Source organism: Podarcis raffonei, chromosome 8 (assembly GCF_027172205.1).
Source record: "Podarcis raffonei isolate rPodRaf1 chromosome 8, rPodRaf1.pri, whole genome shotgun sequence".
In the NCBI taxonomy this organism is placed as follows: domain Eukaryota; kingdom Metazoa; phylum Chordata; class Lepidosauria; order Squamata; family Lacertidae; genus Podarcis; species Podarcis raffonei.
In genome coordinates this window covers 2,037,023-2,058,429 of record NC_070609.1, presented here as the reverse complement: position 1 = coordinate 2,058,429, position 21,407 = coordinate 2,037,023, and the positions used below count along the sequence as shown (strand labels likewise).

At 50.6% G+C, this 21,407-nt stretch overlaps 1 protein-coding gene across 2 annotated transcripts in view; it reads left to right on the top strand.

Annotated features, from left to right (window-relative positions):
- Positions 1–21,407, top strand: part of SUPT5H (SPT5 homolog, DSIF elongation factor subunit) — a 40,277-nt gene that overhangs the window by 10,091 nt on the left and 8,779 nt on the right. Inside the window, exons 5-23 of one of the 2 annotated variants that reach the window (XM_053397626.1) lie at positions 107–118; positions 2,289–2,358; positions 3,521–3,589; positions 3,713–3,778; positions 4,003–4,033; positions 4,140–4,208; positions 5,701–5,952; positions 10,259–10,348; positions 10,941–11,011; positions 11,861–11,966; positions 12,404–12,497; positions 13,374–13,510; positions 14,754–14,909; positions 15,153–15,299; positions 16,059–16,205; positions 16,400–16,525; positions 18,493–18,577; positions 19,558–19,662; positions 20,741–20,843. In XM_053397626.1, coding sequence (XP_053253601.1) covers positions 107–118; positions 2,289–2,358; positions 3,521–3,589; positions 3,713–3,778; positions 4,003–4,033; positions 4,140–4,208; positions 5,701–5,952; positions 10,259–10,348; positions 10,941–11,011; positions 11,861–11,966; positions 12,404–12,497; positions 13,374–13,510; positions 14,754–14,909; positions 15,153–15,299; positions 16,059–16,205; positions 16,400–16,525; positions 18,493–18,577; positions 19,558–19,662; positions 20,741–20,843 — 1,936 coding nt within the window. The remainder of the gene's footprint in view (positions 1–106; positions 119–2,288; positions 2,359–3,520; positions 3,590–3,712; positions 3,779–4,002; positions 4,034–4,139; positions 4,209–5,700; positions 5,953–10,258; positions 10,349–10,940; positions 11,012–11,860; positions 11,967–12,403; positions 12,498–13,373; positions 13,511–14,753; positions 14,910–15,152; positions 15,300–16,058; positions 16,206–16,399; positions 16,526–18,492; positions 18,578–19,557; positions 19,663–20,740; positions 20,844–21,407) is intronic. The other variant, XM_053397627.1, reaches the window with a different exon arrangement.

Genomic DNA, 21,407 nt, shown 5'->3' with positions numbered 1-21,407 from the left:
TTCCGCTTTTCTGTTCCCCATTCACCCTCACCCTGTGGTTGGTTTTGATGGTATTATTTGGCTCACACTGTCCGCCCTCCCACCACCACCACCTCTTCTTGAGCAGAGGAATTTGAAGGTAAGAACGGTTTTTGTTTTTATCCTCTTCATTCCAGCTCCTTTCCTCTTCACCAAGCTGCCTTTGCTTCTCTGCTTCCTTTCAGCCAGGTGGGGTTCTGTGCGTGAGAGGGGGCAGGAGAGCATGCTCAGCAAATGTCTAGCTGATGTGGCCACGCAGGGAACAGGCTTGTGCAGCCCCTGCCGCTTGATCCCTTGTAGCTAAGTTCTCTGGTAGCGCAGTGGTCTTCTGAGCAGGAATGCTGTTCCAGTGGTCCCAAGTACCGTATTTTTCGCTCTATAAGACACACTTCCCCCCTCCTCAAAAGTAAGGGGAAATGTGTCTGCGTCTTATGGAGCGAATGCAGGCTGCGCGGCTATCCCAGAAGCCAGAACAGTGAGAGGGAGAGCTGCGCAGCGCTCCCTCTCGCTGTTCTGGCTTCGCCAATCGAAGCCTCCGCAGGGCAGCAGGGAGCCTTCATCCCGCTGCCCTGCGGAGGCTTCGCGGGCTACCCCAGAAGCCAGAACAGTAAGAGGCTATCCCAGAAGCCAGATCCCTCCTGCTGTTCTGGCTTCTGGGATTCAGAATATTTTTTTTTCTTGTTTTCCTGCTCCAAAAACTAGGTGCGTCTTATCGGCTGGTGCGTCCTATAGAGCAAAAAATATGGTAATTCAAGCACTGTCCCTTTCCTTCCAGGACCTGCCCAGGAGAACAGCCTGCAGGTGTCCGTTGATTTCTGTTGCAATTTATTAGTCACTTGAGACATAGAATCATAGAATGGTGGAGAGTTGGAAGGGACCCCGAGGGTCATGCAATCCAACCCCCTGCGATGCAGGAATCTCAACTCAAGCCTCCCTGAAAGATGGGCATACGTCTGTCTATAAAGCGTACAAGATCTAAAAATCAGGAAAAGAACAATTATTTATTGTTGTCTATTAAATTTCTATACCACTCATCATCATCATAATATTTCTTTGTACCCTGCCCTCCCCAGCCAAGCCCGGGCTCAAGGTGGCTAACAACCAATAATACGAAAGTTGATTGAAATACAAGTTAAAAACAAGGTTAAATACAACATTAAAACATTAAAATGCAGCCTCATCACAGGAGGAGAAAGGAAAAAAGAAAGAGGGGGAGGGAATCAAATTGACTCCAAGCCAAAGGCCAGGTGGAACAACTCTGTCTTACAGGCCCTGCGGAAAGAAATCAGATCCTGCAGGGCCCTGGTCTCAGGAGACAGAGCGTTCCACCAGGTTGGAGCCAGTGTTGAAAAGGCCCTTGCTCTGTTTGAGGCTAATCTGACTTCCTTAGGGCCCGGGATCTCGAGGTTGTTGCTATTTATGGACCTTAAGGTCCTCCGTGGGGCATACCAGGAGAGGCGGTCCCGTAGGTACGAGGATGAGAGGATCTTCATCTGAGGAGCACAGGGTGGTTTGCAATATAGAACACAAAAGTACATACCATAATAGCAAATAGAAACAATAACATGCTACTGCCACCGCCCCCCAAGTTTAAAGGTCCACCCAGCGGTCTGGGAGAAGAGTGGCCACCTGCCAGGGCTTATTTAGCTGTGATTCAGGGGGTTGGACTGGTTGACCCTTGGGGTCCCTTACAATTCTACGATTCCATGAGCCATTCTTCCAAGTGCCCATCAGAAGCGTATAGCGCACATTTCCCGTCTGTATCCAAAAGAATGTGTCTCCCTTTTCAGAAGACTGCTGCATAGAACAGGAAGGGGAAAACTTTGACCCTGCAGTGGACTACAGTTGCCTTCATCCCTGGTCCGCTGACCATACTAGAGGACCACAGGTTCCTCATTTTTGGCATAGGACTCCTCACCCAGAAACAGGGTGGAACAGGCCATGGCTGCCAGTGGCTGCCCATGCATAGCAGGGGCCGTCCTGCGATATCTCAGCCTTAACGGCAGGTCCTTGACTCCCTTAGCAGCGTTTGCAAGTCTCTCTCTCTTTTTCCTCCTTTCTCCTTTCCTCCTTTTATCTGGTCTTTCTTGGCAAGCACAGTGGAATTGTCAGAGAGTGTTGCAGGGTATCTCAACTTGCAAACAGACCAGGCCCTGAAGCTGTTTGCAGTTCTGAAAAGTCTGTAGCTCTCGCCCATACACTTTGCCCAACAAAAAAACTCTTCTCTGCCTCTGCTGTTGAGCATTGCAAACGTCTGTTTCTTCTTCCAGCGTCCAACATTGACAATGTGGTTCTGGACGAGGATCGCTCTGGAGCACGGAGGCTGCAAAACTTGTGGAGGTAAATGGCATTGCATGCAGAGCAAGGCACAGAACAGGAGCAGCACAGGCAGGACTTTGTGTGTTTATTTTAAAAGCAGAATTGCCTGGTTTGGCTCGACTGAAATAAGTGTACAGTTGTATCTTATATGGGGGTTCAGTTCCAAGGGTTCCACATACACACAAAAATCGTATACAGTGGAATCCCGGGTTACAGATGCTTCAGGTTACAGACTCCGCTAACCCAGAAATAGTACCTCTGGTTAAGCACTTTGCTTCAGGATGAGAACAGAAATCGTGCTCTGGCAGCGCGGCGGCAGCAGGAGGCCCCATTAGCTAAAGTGGCGCTTCAGGTTAAGAACGGACCTCTGGAACGAATTAAGTACTTAACCCGAGGTACCACTGTATATTCAAACTCTCGGAACTGTCTTGCAGCTAATGGATGATGGCTTAAAAGCTCTCTGCCTTGCTTGCCTTTAACATGTGCAGTTTCAACCAGCCTGCCTTCAATCATGTATGGTTAAAAACATGCAAGTGAAATTCACGTAAGATGCGATTGTATTGTACATTCGTACCTTGGTTGTCAAACAGCTTAGCTCTCGTACGTTTTGGCTCCCAAACGTCTCAAACCCGGAAGTGCCTGTTCCGGTTTGCAAACTATTTTTGGAAGCTGAACGTCCAACAGTGCTTCCGCAGCTTCTGATTGGCTGCAGGAGCTTCCTGCAAGTTTGGGGATCTTTTGGAGCAGGAGCAAGGGAGTTTGTGTGTTGGATTTGAGCTCCCCTTGACCCCAGGCAACACAGCTAGTGACCAGGGGTGAAGGGAGTTGAGCCACAGATTCCCCCTAAACCCTGTTTCCAGATGTTCAAAGCTGGTCACTCATTGGTTTCCTTTTCTGGTAAAGCCCTGCAAGAACCACCCTTCACCCTATGGTCCCAGGGCACATTACAATAATTAAAACGCAGTATTAAAACCATTTACAACCACACCAATAAGGTGGATCCTAAAATATATACCTCAGGGGTCTAGTGATTTGGCTGTTGCAGGTGACTGGGGTGGCGGTTGAGCTTTGGGCTTCCTGCCTTTGCCTTTCTGCTGCACCAGAACATGTGCAAAGTACTTTGGCCTGGCTAATACGCCCCCTCTCACTTCACACTTCTTGTTTCTCTCCCCCCCCCCAACAGGGACCAAAGAGAGGAGGAGCTGGGCGAGTATTACATGAAGAAGTATGCCCAGTCTTCGGTGCGCGAGACGTGAGTATGCCGCTTTTATCCTGCCGGCGGTTCCCCGTTTCGAAACACTCCTGCTGGCCAGTTTCTTGGCCTTGTCCCTCCACCCTCGGACCTCTCAGACCTCCCCTCTTTTTGTTTCTCCAGGGTGTACGGCGGCTCCGACGAGCTTTCTGACGACATCACGCAGCAACAGCTACTGCCTGGAGTCAAGTAAGGACTTTCTGTTGTGAGCGTTCTGTTCTCGCAGGAGCAGAAGACTTGGGTCTTGTGAGACATAGCGGGATGGAGGCTGGGGGGGGAATGACTCTGGATGTGAGAGCAGGACTGAGACGGCCCAGTTGAGAGGCTGCAGCCCTGATGTTAAGTAGTGGGCGATGCTTACTTTGGCCATGGCGAGCTGACCTTGCGGTGTTTGTTCTCCCCTCCCCATCCAGGGATCCCAACCTCTGGACTGTGAAATGCAAGGTAAGCCCCGCAGGCTCAGAGAGGTTGCTTTCGCATTGCGTCAAATGGAGCCGCTCTGCCACCTGGCATCCTTTTTCATTCCAACCCTTCTCTCTCCCACTCCCAGATTGGAGAGGAGCGGGCCACAGCCATTGCGCTCATGAGGAAGTTCATCGCCTACCAGTTCACAGATACAGTAAGTGGGGTGGAAAGGGGGGAACAGAAGAAGACCTCGATGCTTCACTTTTTCTACAGCGCCGATCTTGCCATGGGGTTGCCCCTCTTGCTGCTCCTTGCCGCAAACGTTGGCTTGATGGACCAGCTAGCCGCCATAGATGGCTGCCACCAGGCCTTCCCCTTCCCAGAATCCTCTGCCAGATGCAGAGGGCCGGGGAGTGAGTTGGGGGTCTTGTTAATAATAATAATAATAATAATAATAATAATAATAATAATAATAATTATTTATACCCTGCCCTCCCCAGCCAAGACCGGGCTCAGGGTGGCTAACAATCAATAATAAAAACAAGTTGATTAAAATACAACAACATTAAAATGCAGCCTCTTCACAGGAGGAGAAAGGAAAAAAGAAAGAGGGGGAGGGAATCAAATTGACTCCAAGCCAAAGGCCAGGCGGAACAACTCTGTCTTACAGGCCTTGCGGAAAGAAATCAGATCCCGCAGGGCCCTGGTCTCATGAGGCAGAGCGTTCCACCAGGCCGGGGCCAGTGTTCAAAAGGCTCTGGCTCTGGTTGAGGCTAATTTAACTTCCTTAGGGCCTGGGACCCCTAGGGTGTTGCTATTTATGGACCTTGAGGCTCTCCGTGGGGCATACCAGGAGAGGCGGTCCCGTAGGTACGAGGGTCCTAGGACGCGAAAGGCTTTAAAGGACAAAACCAGCACCTTTAATCTGACCCTGTGTTCCACCGGGAGCCAACTTTACAGTGAAGTATGAGAAAATAAGGATTTCTTCCCTGCCTCTCCTCATGAATCTTTAACACAACGGATTGGAGGAGGCAGTGGGCAAGATCCAAGGTTGGTGAGACTTGGAGCAGAGCCATTGAAATTAGTAGACAGGCCCATGAATTCCACTGGGTCTGCTCTTGAGAATTACTTAATTCGCTACATCTCACCTTGTGGAGGATAAAGCATTTGGAGGCAGCAATGCATCTGATTACCAGTTGCTGGGAAGCACAGGAGTGGTCTTGGGCTCGGATCCTGCCCCTGGGCTTCCCATTGGGGCATCTGGTTGGCCACGGTGAAAACAGGATGCTGGACTAGATGGGCCCTTGGCCTCATCCTGTAAGGCTCTTCTTATGTTTCCTCATTTGGATCTGGATAAAGAAAAAAGCTGCAGGTGTCCTTCCTCCTCGCTTGAAATACTCTCTGAACTTCCTCCAAACTGCAGTGCAAAGGGAGAGCTCAGGGAAGGGAGGGAGGACCTGTGTATTGCTGGGCAGCCTGATTGCCCAGGGCCAAGTCCACTTTGCCCCAGTGCGCCGGTGAGTGGCTTTATGGTTGCCTGGTACAGCAAAGTTCCAGCCAGGCGTGTCCTTTTCTTGCAAAGTGTGGCTGGCCTGGAGCAATATAAACGAGAAATGCGAGAGAGCTACATTGAGAGCTTGGAGACTCTGCACAAGCGATGTCCCAGCCTGCCTTATGTGTAATCCAGCCCCATTCTTCCTCCGCAGCCCTTGCAGATCAAATCGGTGGTTGCCCCCGAGCACGTGAAAGGGTACATCTACGTGGAGGCCTACAAGCAGACGCACGTCAAGCAGGCCATCGAAGGGGTGGGCAACCTCCGGATGGGCTACTGGAACCAGCAGATGGTGCCCATCAAGGAGATGACGGACGTGCTTAAGGTGGTGAAGGAGGTGACCAACCTGAAGCCCAAGTCGTGGGTGCGCCTCAAGAGGGGCATCTACAAGGACGACATTGCTCAGGTGAGACGAGACCTTGGCTGAGGGTCCGGATTGAGGAATTAACAACAGGCATGATGGGTATTTTCTTTGTGCAGTGGTACCTCGGAAGTCGGACAGAATCCTTTCCGGAAGTCCGTTCGACTTTCAAAACATTCGGAAACCAAGGCGCGGCTTCCGATAGGCTGCAGGAAGCTCCTGCAGCCACTCGGAAGCTGCGGAAGTTGCGTCAGACGTTCGGGTTCCAAAGAAGGTTTGCAAGCTGGAACACTCACTTCTGGGTTTGCGGCATTCAAGAGCCAAAACGCTTAATTTGCAAGGCGTTCGGGATCCAGGGTGCGACTGTATTTTAATGTACGTAATGGAGTGAAGGCTTATGGGTTATGATGTTTTGGGAGAGTGTGTATGAACTCAGCAGGGCTTAGCTTATTTTTCTAGTTGCTGCGTGTGTGATGCTTTGCCAAGTTACATAGGCAAAAGAACAGACCAGTCATAGCATCACAGAATGGTTGGGTCCCTCAAGAGTCATCTAGTCCACCCCCTGCAACGCAGAATCGCAGCAGTGTCCTGCCTGCCCTGAAAGCCTTTTTTTTTAATTTAAGCCCATAAAGTTGCCTTTTGCTTTATTAACTTTCTTTAATATTTTTATTAACCAATTTCCACATAACAGTTTATCAATCCTCTTAATCAATTACATTATTTTCCCCCTTTCCCCCTCTCAACCCTCCCTTTCCCCCCCCACCAAGGACTTTCCTCAGCTCCTCTCCCTGATTTCTTTACATATATTGCTTTCTGCATGTTATAAAATGATACATATCCTTACTTTGTCTATCATATGTTCAGCTAATAAATTTGTGAATGTTTTTTTCAAAACCTGCCAAAGAGTCCAGTTCGTTTTGCTGTCTTTTTAGACAGCTTGTAAAAAGTTCCCATTCTTCCTTGAAGTCACAGTTGTCCTTTTCACGCAGTTTATATGTCAATTTGGCCAATTCCACATAGCTCATCCATTTTTCTTTCGCGGGGATTTCCTCATTCTTCCATCCTTGTGCCAACAAGACTTTTGCCGCTGTTGTAGCGTACATAAATAAGTTCTTTACATTTCTTGACAGGTCTTGTCCTACAACCCCTAACAAAACTTGAAAGCTTTTGACCGGCTTCCCAAAAAGCGGCAGCTGAGACTTCCACTTCTCTCTCTTTTTTTAAAAAGATATTTATTGAGATTTTCAATTTTTTATACAAACAAAAAACAAACAAAAAAACAAAAAAAATATAGTTCAAAATGCAATCTTTTCAGTAACATATTTCTCTGACCTCCTCATACCTCCCCTTCTAGTATTCCCTTTTAAATTCTTTGTTCAGCAAATCCTTACCTTAAAACATTACAGCTTATAATATCACCTTATTTTCTATCCAAACCCTTTTTTTTCATCCATATTCCTTTATATCATTAAAGCTAGAAACCACTCAATTTCAATCCAACATCATTCAGCATTCCTTAATTTTACAATATTTCTGTAAATAGTCCTTAAATTTTTTCCAATCTTCTTCTGCCGACTCTTCTCCCTGGTCACGGATTCTGCTCGTCATTTCTGCCAATCCCATACAGTCAATCAGTTTCATCTGCCATTCTTCCAGAGATCTTGCGTCTTCCAATACTTTGCGATGAGTATTCTTGCTGCTGTTGTAGCATACATAAAAAAAGTTCTGTCCTTCTTTGGCACCACTTGGCCGGCCATGCCCAAGAGAAAGGCCTCTGGTTTCTTCAAGAAGGTATATTTAAATACCTTTATCAATTCATTATATATCATTTCCCAGAAAGCCTTAATCCTGGGGCACGTCCACCAAAGGTGAAAGAATGTACCTTCATTTTCCTTACATTTCCAACATTTATTATCGGGCAAATGGTAAATTTTTTGAGACTTCCACTTCTCAGACACCTTGTGTAGGATCACAGAATTGTAGAGTTGGAAGGGACCCAGGGATAATATCTAGTCTAGACCCCTAGAATGCAGGAATCACAACTGAGGTATCCCTGACAAATGGCCATCCCACCTCTCTTTAAAATCATCCAATGAAGGAGAGCCCACCAGCTTCTAAGGGAGTTTGTTCCACTGTTGAACTGCTCTTAACATCAGGAAGTTCTTACTGATGTTTAGTTGGAATCTCCTCATCGCTGTTCATCTCAGCTTGAAAGGTGGCAACAACCTGAGAGGTCGTAGGCTGGTGCTTGCCAGCCATTTTGCTCTCTGTGTTAGCAACTGTTCAGTCGCAGGCATGTCCAAAGTCCGTTTCGGGGGCCTAATCCGGCCCGCCGGTCTGTTTAATCCAGCCCCTGCGGCAGTTTACCGTATTTTTCGCTCCATTGGACGCACCCGACCATAGGGCGCATCTAGTTTTTAGAGGAGGAAAACAAGGAAAAAACATTCTGAATCAAATGTTGTATAAACTACTGTATTTAATAAACAACCGGTATATCAGAATCACATTACAGCCATGTAAAGTGAACAGCAGTCAACAATGGCATTAAGAACCATCATCACTGTCATTAACAAATGAAGAGAGACTTTAAGGTTTGAGTACTCTTCTAGTCTTCTGTGAACCCCAAGAACTCATCACTGCTAAAGTCAGAATTTATGAAGCTCAGTTGCTCACAGTCACTGACATCACTTTCTTCGCTATCTTCATGTAAAATACCATCTTCGTATCCATCCAAAGCATTGCTAATGCCACAGTTTTTTCCTCTCAATCCTCTTCCTCCCCTCTCTCAGCGAACAGCCTGCCAGCTGCTCGCAAACATTCCCTTTACTTGAATTACAGTCAAGAAACAGCCAAGCAGAGCTTCTCAGCGGCAGGCTTGGGAGGCTTTCCTTTTCCCCACATTTCTCCCCCCCCCCCCAGCAGAACAGTCCCCTTTTCCAGCCTCCTCCTCTCCATCCCTTTCACCCAAACTCTACCCTGACTCTCCACTCACGGCAACCTATGGTACCTCCTCTCCCTTCACCCAGCTTCTTGGTCCCCCTCCTCTCCGTCCTCTTCCTCCCCTCTCTCAGTGAACAGCCTGCCCGCTGCTCCAAACCTTGAGGGGAAGGGCAGGCTGCAGGCAGAGCAGCACCCCCCCACCCCCATTCAGCAGCCCAGGAGTGTGGGGCATGGGTGCACAGTCTGCCCACTGCTCCAAACCTTGAGGGGAAGGGCAGGCTGCTGGCAGAGCAGCACCCCCCACCCTCATTCAGCAGCCCAGGAGTGTGGGGCATGGGCACACAGCCTGCCCACTGCTCCAAACCTTGAGGGGAAGGGCAGGCTGCTGGCAGAGCAACACCCCCAACCCTCATTCAGCAGCCCAGGAGTGTGGGGCATGGGCACACAGCCTGCCCACTGCTCCAAACCTTGAGGGGAAGGGCAGGCTGCTGGCAGAGCAGCACCCCCCACCCTCATTCAGCAGCCCAGGAGTGCGGGGCATGGGCGCACAGCCCTCCCCTTGCTCCAAAGCTTCCCGGGGCTGCAGGGGGAAGCCGAGGCTGCCGGCAGACGAGCGAGGCTCTCCCCACCTCCCCCATTCAACACCCCAGGAGTGTGGGGCATGGGCGCACAGCCCTCCCCGGGGCTGCAGGGGGAAGCCGAGGCTGCTGGCAGACGAGCGAGGCTCTCCCCGCCTCCCCCATTCAACAGCCCAGAAGCGCGGGGGATGGGCGCACAGCCCTACCGTTCCTCCAAAGCTTCCCGGGGCTGCAGAGGGAAGCTGAGGCTGCCGGCAGATGAGCGCGGCTCCCCCCCCCCCGCCCCCATTCAGCAGCCCAGGAGTGCGCGGCATGGGCGCACAGCCCTCCCCTTGCTCCAAAGCTTCCCGGGGCTGCAGGGGGAAGCCGAGGCTGCCGGCAGGGGAGCGCGGCTCCACCACCACTACCAAAGACCAGTCCTAGAGTGTGCCGCACTCCGGCAATTTGGCTCCAGGGACCACACATTCGCTCCATAGGACGCACAGACATTTCCCCTTACTTTTTAAGAGTAAAAAAGTGCGTCCAATGGTGCGAAAAACACGGTATTTCCCTAGGGTAAAATCCTTTAAAAAAAACTCAACAATTCCAAGCTCCCAAAAAGCTCAACAACTGGTTGGCCCTTTGGTTGGCCCCCACGGCCCTTCACTTCATCAAATCTGGCCCTCTTTGGAAAAAAGTTTGGACACCAGTGCATGCTACATGGAGAATCCTATGGTCTGGATTGCACAGGGTGGAGGATAGAGACCCCTGCCTTTGAGCCAGGAGTTTGTGCTTGATCTGTGTTGCTTGTAACCTGAACACCGACCAACGTCTTTCCCCTCTCTTCCCCTTAGGTGGATTACGTGGAGCCCAGCCAGAATCAGATTTCCCTGAAGATGATTCCCCGCATCGATTTCGACCGCATCAAAGCCCGCATGAGCCTGGTATGTTGGCTGGGCTCGTTGCAGGAGCCTCCTTTCACCAGTGCACCTTTTGGGTGCTTCCGCTGGGCCTTTGGTTTTCCCCCTCTGGTTACTCCAGGTTTGGTGGGCTGAGAAAGGGAAGAGGTGCTTCATTTTAACCCTTTGGTGCGTCAAAACAGAAACAGCCACCCTCTGGAGCGGGGTCTGCAGAGACTGGAGTTTGTTGGCTCCAGTGTAATTCAGAGATGCGTTTCCCTAAAACGAGAGGAAACTGACCTTTTCTCCCCTGTAAGCTGCCTTCGCCCCTGGCCCCTTGGATGAGTTGGGATGTTCTGGTCATCAGTGGGCGGGGCCAGAGGTGGGTCTGGCCACCCACACACCTGCATGTACACACCAGACACACCCAGTCCTCTCCCTTAGGATCGTCTCCTTTATTTTATTTTTTTATTTTTGCCTCTGCCTCCATAATTTTGGGATCTTGCCCAGGGGCCAGAGGAGGTGAGGCCCCTAGCTGGGGATTAGCCACTTACACCTTTAAACTCTCTCTAAAACCACCACACTTCCTGGGTTGCTTCTCCCGTCGCAAACCCTGCCTCTTCCTCTCCCATTTCAGAAAGACTGGTTTGCCAAACGGAAGAAGTTCAAGCGCCCACCGCAGCGCCTCTTTGATGCCGAAAAGATCCGGTGAGAGTCCAGAACGGCGGGGTGTGTGTGTGTGTGTGTCCATATTTGGAGAGGAGGCGGGTGCTGAAGGGCCTGAGAGGGGGAACACAGGGCAGAAAGACTGTTGGCTGAGTGATGACAGCTGCAGACTCTGTCTTCCTGGGGAACCAACGCAGGCCCAGTTTGTCCATCTCCAGCTGTGACGCGGCAGCTAAAAAAGCCAATGCAATTCGGGGCTGCATCAATAGGAGTATAGCATCTAGATCAAGGGAAGTAATAGTGCCACTGTATTCTGCTCTGGTCAGACCTCACCTGGAGTACTGTGTCCAGTTCTGGGCACCACAGTTCAAGAAGGACACTGACCAACTGGAACGTGTCCAGAGGAGGGCAACCAAAATGGTCAAAGGCCTGGAAACGATGCCTTATGAGGAACGGCTAAGGGAGCTGGGCATGTTTAGCCTGGAGAAGAGGAGGTTAAGGGGTGATATGATAGCCATGTTCAAATATATAAAAGGATGTCACATAGAGGAGGGAGAAAGGTTATTTTCTGCTGCTCCAGAGAAGCGGACACGGAGCAATGGATCCAAACTACAAGAAAGAAGATTCCACCTAAACATTAGGAAGAACTTCCTGACAGTAAGAGCTGTTTGACAGTGGAATTTGCTGCCAAGGAGTGTGGTGGAGTCTCCTTCTCTGGAGGTCTTTAAGCAGAGGCTTGACAACCATATGTCAGGAGTGCTCTGATGGTGTTTCCTGCTTGGCAGGGGGTTGGACTCGATGGCCCTTGTGGTCTCTTCCAACTCTATGATTCTGTGCTCTCTTGCTGCTGGTCATGCTAACTGCTAAGCCTCTCCATCCCTTCGTTTCCAGGTCTTTGGGCGGCGACGTGGCCTCTGATGGGGATTTCCTAATCTTTGAGGGGAACCGCTACAGCAGGAAGGGCTTCCTCTTCAAGAGCTTTGCTATGTCTGCTGTGGTGAGGATTGGGGGGGCCCTGAGCAACAGGGTGGGTGGAGGAGGATTTCTGCAGTATAGATCCTTGTTGGACAAGAGTAAATGGCAGGTGGCTGACATTCTGCACTGGAGGCTGACTTGAACCTGGTGAGAAGGCATTGGTCCAGCCAGACCAGGACTGTGTTCTCTAATGGCCACCCGCCAGTGCCTGCTTTCTAACTGCTTTGATGTGTCCTGGGTAGTCCCTCCCGATGCAATCCATGTCCCCAGGGCGTGAGATCTGCAAACCAGCCCTGGCAGAAGCAGGAGAGAGATTGGAAGTGGAGAGGCCTTTGGAAAAGTTCAGTATTGGTGCAGATGGTGCTGCCTCTGTCCTTCCCACCCCCTCAACCTGCTCTGTGTCGTTTCGCTTTCTCTCCCCCTCCAAACCCCCCCGTGCTGTTTCCTGGGCATCGTCAGATCACAGAAGGAGTGAAGCCCACCCTGTCTGAGCTGGAGAAATTTGAAGACCAACCGGAAGGCATTGACTTGGAGGTGGTGACGGAAAGCACAGGTAATAATCATAAGAACAATAAAATTTTATTTATATCCCGCCCTCCCCAGCCGAAGCCGGGCTCAGAGCGGCTAACAACAATAAAAGTTACACAACATTCTAAAATCAATTCATTCTAAAATCAATTCAAAATCAAATTCATGGCAACCATTGGGCTGGAGTTCTGTGAGGCTCAACAAAGGAGGGGGTCAGACTGTGCCTTGGCCAGAGGCCTGGTGGAACAGCTCAGTCTTGCAGGCCCTGCGGAAAGATGTCAAGTCCCACAGGGCCCTAGTCTCTTGTGACAGAGCGTTCCACCAGATCGGGGCCACAGCCGAAAAAGCCCTGGCTCTGGTTGAGACCAGCCTAACCTCCCTGTGGCCCGGAACCTCCAAGTTTTTGTTTGAAGACCATAAGGTCCTCCATGGGACATACCAGGCGAGGCGGTCCTGTAGGTACGAGGGTCCTAGGCCGAATAGGGCTTTAAAGGTTAAAACCAGCATCTTAAGCCTGATCCTGTACTCCACCGGGAGCCAGTGCAGCTGGTATAGCACCGGGTGAATGTGGTCCTGCAGCAAGGACCCCGTAAGGAGTCTCACTGCAGCATTCTGCACCCACTGGAGTTTCTGGGTCAGTGTCAAGGGCAGCCCCCCGTAGAGTGAGGCTGCTGGCCTTGGCCGCCTCTGGTGTGCTCCTCCGTGACTCCCCAGGCACTCGCTCCTAGCTCACGCGGATCCTCGCCAAGAGGACCCACAGCCTCCAATGGTCCCGGGCTCATTGCGCCTTCCAGGTAGGCCAAGACCATCGGAACGCGCCGCACGCTGTTCTCTCTCAGGAAGGGGGCTGTGGCAAGTTGCCCAGGTTGTGCCGCCTCACTTGCCTCCTTCCGTCTTTCAGGGAAGGAGCGGGAGCACAACTTCCAGCCCGGCGACAACGTGGAGGTGTGTGAGGGGGAGTTGATCAACCTGCAAGGCAAGATCCTGAGCGTGGATGGGAACAAGATCACCATCATGCCGAAGCACGAAGACCTCAAGGTACAGTGGCTCCCTGTCTTCTCCCTTCCTCTCTCTGGCGTCATGGCATCCTGAGTGCATAATGATGTCAGCCAGGAGTTCCCAAAGTGGGCGGTGGGATTACCTAGGGGGCCCCGGGAGGTGTAAATGGCTTTGGAAAGCTGAGATCGCTGGATCAATTTCATCCGTTTCATTGAATTAATTCAACCTAAATAGTTTTAACTGGATTTCAAATAGATGTGCAATCAATGGTCACTGTTCTGAATTGTATTGTGTTACTATTTTCCTTATGTGGGTTGTGCAAACCTCTGTTCTGAATAATGCTTTCTGTAGGGCAGGAGGGACTGGGGATTAATTTGAGCCATGGGATTAATGGAGCCATGGGGATCATCATCATCATCAATTTTATTTATACCCCACCCTCTCCAGCCAGAGCTGGGCTCAGGGCGGCTGACACCAGTAAAATTACAGTAAAATCATAATAGGGGAAAAAACCAGTTTAAAATACAGGTTAAAATGCAATTTAAAATGCAGCCTCATTTAAAAAGTAGCCCATAAATCAAAGCCATAAGGGGAGGGAAACATAAGGGTCAGACTGAGTCCAAACCAAAGGCCAGGCGGAACAGCTCTGTCTTGCAGGCCCTGCGGAAAGATGTCAAGTCCCGCAGGGCCCTGGTCTCTTGTGACAGAGCGTTCCACCACATCGGGGCCAGTACTGAAAAGGCCTTGGCCCTACTTGCAACCAATCTAACCACATTGCGACCTGGGACCTCCAAAACGTTGTCACTTGTGGACCTTAAGGTCCTCCGCGGGGCATACCAGGAGAGGCGGTCCCGTAGGTGCGTGGGTCCAATGGCCCCCAAAGTCCAGGAACAGCCAATGTAGGCTGTTTGCCAAGCGATATCTACAACCGCAAGCTGAAATGTGACCTGGGAGTGAGCCCTCGATGCTGTGGTTGGTGGGGGAGTGCCTGCTTGCAGCAAGGATGAGCACAGACCCATTTAGTCCAGCATCCTAGATGAGATGCCTGCATGAGACACACCGTGCTTTTTTTTTATTGGCTGGCTTCGTTGAGCATGACGGAATATAAGAAGAGCCTGCTAAATCTGCCCAGTGGCCCACGTAGTCCATCATCCTGGTCTTGCTGTGGTCAGCGAGATGCCCATTATGGAGAAACCACAAGCAGGATTTAAGCACAAGAGCCCTCTCCCTTCCTGCGGTTTCCAGCAATTCTTTGTTCTCTCCCTCCCCCCCCCCCCACTAGGACATGCTAGAATTCCCGGCCCAGGAGTTGCGCAAATACTTCAAAATGGGGGACCACGTGAAGGTGATTGCCGGCCGCTTTGAGGGCGACACGGGACTGATTGTCCGTGTGGAGGAGAACTTCGTAATCCTTTTCTCCGACCTCACAATGCACGAGGTGAGTGGGGCTGGCAGGCAGAGAAAAACAGCCTCTGTATCGGCCTTGGTGGTGGGGGGGTGTCTTGAGAGGCTCGTTGGTTTTGGGCGATGTGTCTCTTACCAGTGTAGAACACTCACACATCCCCATCCTGCTGCCTTTGAACCGAGCTCATAATTACCTCTCCTTTCTGCATCTGTGCTTTGTTACGCAAGTCAAAATGTCAAAAGTGCCTTTTCAAGATCACTCCCTTCCCTCCTGCAGCTCAAAGTCCTCCCCCGAGACCTTCAGCTCTGCTCGGAGACAGCCTCTGGCGTGGATGTTGGCGGCCAGCACGAGTGGGGGGAGCTGGTGCAGCTGGACCCCCAGACAGTGGGGGTCATTGTCCGCCTGGAGCGGGAGACCTTCCAGGTAGGTGGGTGCTGCCTTTGCGGGTTGGTTGGGTTATGGGAGTTGCTGCCTTCCATTCCTTACATCAGAGATGAGACTGCCTTGCATCTTGCGTGGTTTTATTTTACTTTGCTTTCCTTAATGGATCAAATCCAGAACTGACAAATGTGGGGTTTTTTAAATTACAAAGCAAGAATGTTCACTTGGGATCTATTAACGGTTAAGGCACAATAAGTCATTTTCAGCTGGTGGTACTGTGGTCTAAACTACTGAGCCCCTTTGGCTTGCTGATCAGAAGGTCAGCATTTCGAATCCCCGCGACGGGGTGAGCTCCTGTTGCTCTGTCCCAGCTTCTGCCAATCTAGCAGTTCGAAAGCACACCAGTGCAAGTAGATAAATAGGTACTGCTACGGCGGGAAGGTAAACGGCTTTTCTGTGCACTCTGGTTTCTGTCACAGTGTCCCAGCGTGCCAGAAGCGGTTTAGTCATGCTGGCCACATGACCTGCAAAGCTGTCTGTAGACAAACGCAAGCTCCTTCAGCCTGAAAGCGAGATGAGCGCCACACCCCATAGTCATGTTTGACTGGACTTAACCATGCCAGGAGTCCTTTACCTTTTACCTTCAGCTGATCTTGTGCATGCACACGTGCGCAAGGACATAGCATATGCCTCGCTCATCATACAGCATTCATCAAAGAATCCCAGGGAGCTGAGGGAGTGTTTTCCCACCTTCCGCATCTCCCAACCCTGCGACTCTGAGCCTTTTCTCCGCCCTCCCAGGTCCTCAACATGTATGGCAAAGTGGTGACCGTCAGGCACCAGGCTGTGAACCGGAAGAAGGACAACCGCTTTGCCGTGGCGCTGGACTCCGAGCAGAACAACATCCACGTCAAAGACATCGTGAAAGTCATCGACGGGCCCCATTCGGTGAGGAGCAGGGCAGGCTCCGAGGGTGCTGAGCTGCACAGCTGGGGGTGGCTCTGGGTGCGCGGGGCTTCCTGCCCATTGCATCTGACAGCTCTGCCTGCCTGTTGTGCGGGGGCCTTGGCCTCCAGCACAATCCAGGCTGCGCTCGCTGCCATTGAACTAAAGCGCCCCTTGCTGCTTCCCTCTCCTTCCAGGGTCGCGAGGGCGAGATCCGCCACCTCTTCAGGAGCTTCGCTTTCCTGCATTGCAAGAAGCTGGTGGAAAACGGGGGCATGTTTGTGTGCAAGACGCGCCATTTGGTTCTGGCCGGGGGCTCAAAGGTAAGAAGGGAAAGCAGTTCACCTCTCAGGAGGGGCATGTTAATCATGGCTGCAACCCCTCTGACCAACCAGCAGTTACTGCCAATAGATTTGGGGCAGGGTGTAGGATTCAAGTACATTCTTGCTTGCATGGAACTGTTGGGTGGGAGGTTCTATTGTGTGAGCAGACCTCGTTCTCCGTGCACAAACCCACTTAGCGCTTTGTTTTTTATTTCTTTAGAACCTTACTGTTGTTGTTGTTGATAATATGCACACCTCCGTGTGAACGCATCTCAGCGTCATCATTTTTAGAAAGGACATCAGTGGTTCAGCGTTGCTACTAGCTGCCCTCTGACTAATACGTTTGATAACCTTGCGGTGTAAAGAAGTGGTTGGAGGGGTAACCCTAAAGGCCCAGTAAAGTTTGCACGAAGCAAATTGTTTTCTCTCCTCGTCATCCACAATGGTCTGTCACGGCTGTTGAATTGAGTAGTCATTCAGGTTTCACAAGGTCCTAAGCAGAGCCTTTCTAGTCCAGCAACCTGCCTCCCATAGTGGCCAAACAGAAAGTGTGATTTTAGGTTGTGAACTGCCCTGAGATCTAAGGGTATAGCGTGGTCTACAAATTTAACAAATAATAAATAATAAGATCCTGCTGCTTCAGGCCATTGGCCCATCTTGTCCAGCATCCTATCATTGTTATTGTTATTATTTGTATTTATACCCCGCCCATCTGGCTGAGTTTCTCCAACCGGCTTCCAACCGAACATTAAAAACAATACATTAAAAACCATACAGCATCAAACATTAAAAACTTCCCTAAACAGGGCTGCTTTCAGATGTCTTTTAAAAATAGGATAGCTGCTTATTTCCTTGACATCTGATGGGAGGGTGTTCTATAGGGCAAGCGCCACTACCGAGAAGGCCCTCTGCCTAGTTCCCTGTAACCTCACTTCTTGCAATGAGAGAACCGCCAGAAGGCCCTCGGCGCTGGACCTCAGTGTCCGAGCAGAATGATGGGGGTGGAGATGCTCGCTTCAGGTATACTGGGCCTTTGAGGCCGTTTAGGGCTTTAGAGGTCAGCTCCAATACCTTGAATTCTGCCTGGAAATGTACTGGGAGCCACATTCTAGATTAGTTGTAGTTTCCGGGTCACCTTCAAAGGTAGCCCCACGTAGAGCGCATTGCAGTAGTCCAATACAAGATATGATAGCCATGTTCAAATATATAAAAGGATGTCACATAGAGGAGGGAGAAAGGTTGTTTTCTGCTGCTCCAGAGAAGTGGACACGGAGCAATGGATCCAAACTACAAGAAAGAAGATTCCACCTAAACATTAGGAAGAACTTCCTGACAGTAAGAGCTGTTGGACAGTGGAATTTGCTGCCAAGGAGTGTGGTGGAGTCTCCTTCTTTGGAGGTCTTTAAGCAGAGGCTTGACAACCATATGTCAGGAGTGCTCTGATGGTGTTTCCTGCTTGGCAGGGGGTTGGACTCGATGGCCCTTGTGGTCTCTTCCAACTCTATGATTCTATGATTCTAAGCGGGAGATAACTAGAGCATGCCCCACTCTGGCCAGACAATCCTGTTCTCACAGTGGCCAACCAGGTGCCTCAGTGGGGAGCTTGCAAGCAGGACCTGAGCACAAGAGCAGCCCTCTCCCCTCCTGCAGCTTCCTGCAACTGGGATTCAGAGTAGAGCCATGGTGTCTAGTAGCCATCACAGCATCCTGTGGCTGCCATTTCCACTATGCTCTGTGTTAACAAGTGCCTTGTTTTCCCCCATCCTGAATCTTCAAACATCAGCATTGTTAGCTGTCCACAAAAGGATGGCTCTGGGACCACCACCCCCAAACCACAAGCAAGATCCCCCTCTCCCCCTCCTGCTCCTCACTGACTCCTTTTCCGAAGCATTGTGCCAGATTGCGGGGTGTGCGGTGGGGGCTTACTGATGTTTTCTGAACTTTTCATTTCTCTTATTTCCCCCCAGCCCCGGGATGTCACAAACTTCACCATTGGCGGCTTCCAGCCCATGAGTCCTCGCATCAACAGTCCCATGCATCCCAGCGCCGGAGGTACGTATGCTGGGGCGTCCTGGGAACTGAGTTGCACCCGTTTCCCCCTTCTGCCCCCCTCCCCGGCAAGGAGGTGCACTGCTGCAAATGAACGGCAGCAGGAGACAGGAAGAAACAAGGGAGCCGCCAAATAAGCTGCGAGTCTGCTATTCTAGGCACTGAAACAAATACCAAATCCCTCCAAAACTGTGAACGCTGACATGCACCTGCTTCTTCGCTGCCAGTGGGAAAGGTTGATTGACACCTGATGCCCTTTAAAAAATGTGTTGTGCAAGGGGGAATTATTGGGCTGTCTTCCCTTTTGTTAGGTATTTTCTGTTTTTTTATACAGTGGTACCTTGGTTTACGAACTTAATCCGTTCCGGAAGTCCTTTCTTAAACCAAGGTGTGCTTTGCCATAGCAGTGGGGGACTCCGTTTACACTCAACAGGAAGCGGAACATGTTCTGCTTCCAAGGCAAAGTTCACAAACTAAAACACCTACTTCCGGGCTTGCAGCGTTCTTAATCCAAGTTGTTCATAAACTAAGCTGTTCTTAAACCCAGGTACCACTGTATTGTAATTTTTACGTTGTGCCCTGAGGTCTATGGGTGTAGGGTGGTATGCAAATTTAATTGATGATTATGTATATTTAAAAATTAATAAATTGTCCAGTAGCACCTTAGAGACCAACTAAGTTTGTTCTTGGTATAAACTTTCGTGTGCATGCACACTTCTTCAGATATCTGAAGCTTATACCAAGAACAAACTTAGCTGGTCTCTAAGGCTCTACTGGCCTTTTTTTTTTTTTTAATATATTTTGACCGCGTCAGACCAGCATGGCTACCTACCTTAATTGATGGTGTTGATGAGATTGGTGGGCGAAGGTTGTGCACGACTACTGCACCAATGACGTTTCCAACAAGCTGCTCTACTCAGAGGCTCTTTGGGAGTGTTTGTGTATCTGTGCTACACCTCTGTGTTCCTCCTCTCGCTCCACAGGGCAGCGCGGCGGCTTTGGAGGAGGTGGGATGAGCCGAGGCCGCGGGCGCAGAGATAACGACCTCATTGGGCAGACCGTGCGGATTTCCCAAGGCCCCTACAAAGGTAAGCTGTCCCCTCGCTCGGTGGCAGGAACACAGTCCAAGTTCTTGCCCTTGTTTCAGGAGAGCAACCGATAGAGGCTTAAAGCATAGCAGGCTGTGGGCTGTTGCTGTTACTACTATAAGACTTCTTGCCCACCTTTCACTATCGGGTTAAAAATACAATATTAAAGTGATTAAAACAGCAGTGTTTCCAGGTTGTCTCCCGTTAGTTCTGCGGCACATTAATTAGGACAGGACTGGGAAAACTGGTTTGGAAAGCGCTCCCAGTACTCCTGAAAAGCCATTTTCAGCTGAGTTGAGCATCATTACCTTCCCTGAAAGTGGTAGCTGCATGAGATTAAAGGCCCCCCCTCGTTAGGCAGCTATTAGACAGATTCATAAAGCATAGGTTCAGGTTGCGTTTGCAGGTTTACTATAATGGGCGTCTGGTTGGCTGCTGAGAACAGGATGCTGGGGTAGATGGGCCTTTGGTCTGATCCAGCAGCGCTCTTCTTATGTTCTTAACTCGCCCCTGCCAGGGTTATCGCCCTGGGATTGTAAGTGATCCGCAGTTAAATGAAAATGGTTCTGCCGGGGTAGACTTCCACAGATGAGGGATTCAGTTTCCCAGGCATGTGGTGGAGGAAGCTGGCTTAGTTTGGCAGTGCCCCCTATGTTGGCATGCAGCCAAGGAAGCGGGGGCAGTTGGCAGGCCCCCAGCTGGCTCCAGCCCACCGGCCGGTGTGCCAAGCAAACTCCAGTCCTTGTTGCAGCATCTGCGAACCACAGCTTCAAAAGCTGGGGCACGCAACTCAGCAGAGATGACGCGCAAACAGAAGTGGCAGGAGAGGCTGTGTGAGCATATTTACCAGCAGTTTATTCAGCGTACATCAGGACAAAAGGAAACATGTCTGGTCTCTGTGTCCAAAGCAAAGCAGCAAAAGCAAGAGCTTTGCACAAACGGAAGTTCCCAGCAAGCTGTGCTGGAGCGTAAACAGGCATGTGGCACACAACGCTCATGCCTGTTCCTTAAGGTGGAACCGAATATCCCAACACCCTACGTGTCCCAGGTTAACAAGCTTGGTTCCGATCTCTCACAGGCTACATTGGCATGGTCAAGGATGCCACGGAATCCACCGCCCGCGTGGAGCTACATTCCACCTGCCAGACCATCTCTGTGGACCGACAGCGCCTCACGACCTTGTAAGAGCCGGCAGGGCAGTGTGTTTGAATAAGGGATGCGGAGGGGCAGCGCGGGAAGACGCTTTCGACACCTAACCCCTGCAAGCCCTGGTGGGGCAGAGGGGGAGGGACCTATGGGGTCTGCCAGAAGTTGCTGGACTCAAAGGCCAGTGGTCAGGGATGGGGGAAGTTGTAGTCCAGTGGCAGCTGGGTGCCCACAAGTTCCCTCCCCCTGTTGTACACGCACTGGTAATATACACTAGATTGGGGTCCCCTACTACCTGGGATTCCCAGAGGCACAGAAGAGCCAAAACATTGTGCTCCCTGCATTCAGGGACTGTGGATACGCCGAAAAGGAGGGCAGGGGTTTTATGTTACCCCAATGGAAAGATGATTCCACCAAACTGGTTGACTTCCTTGAACCTCTCACGGACCTTCCGATCAGAGCTAATAATAATAATAATAATAATAATAATAATTTATTTATACCCTGCCCATCTGGCTGGGCTTCCCCAGCCACTCTGGGCGGCTTCCAACAAAATATTAAAATACAGTAACGCATCAAACATTTACAGAAAGGTAGCC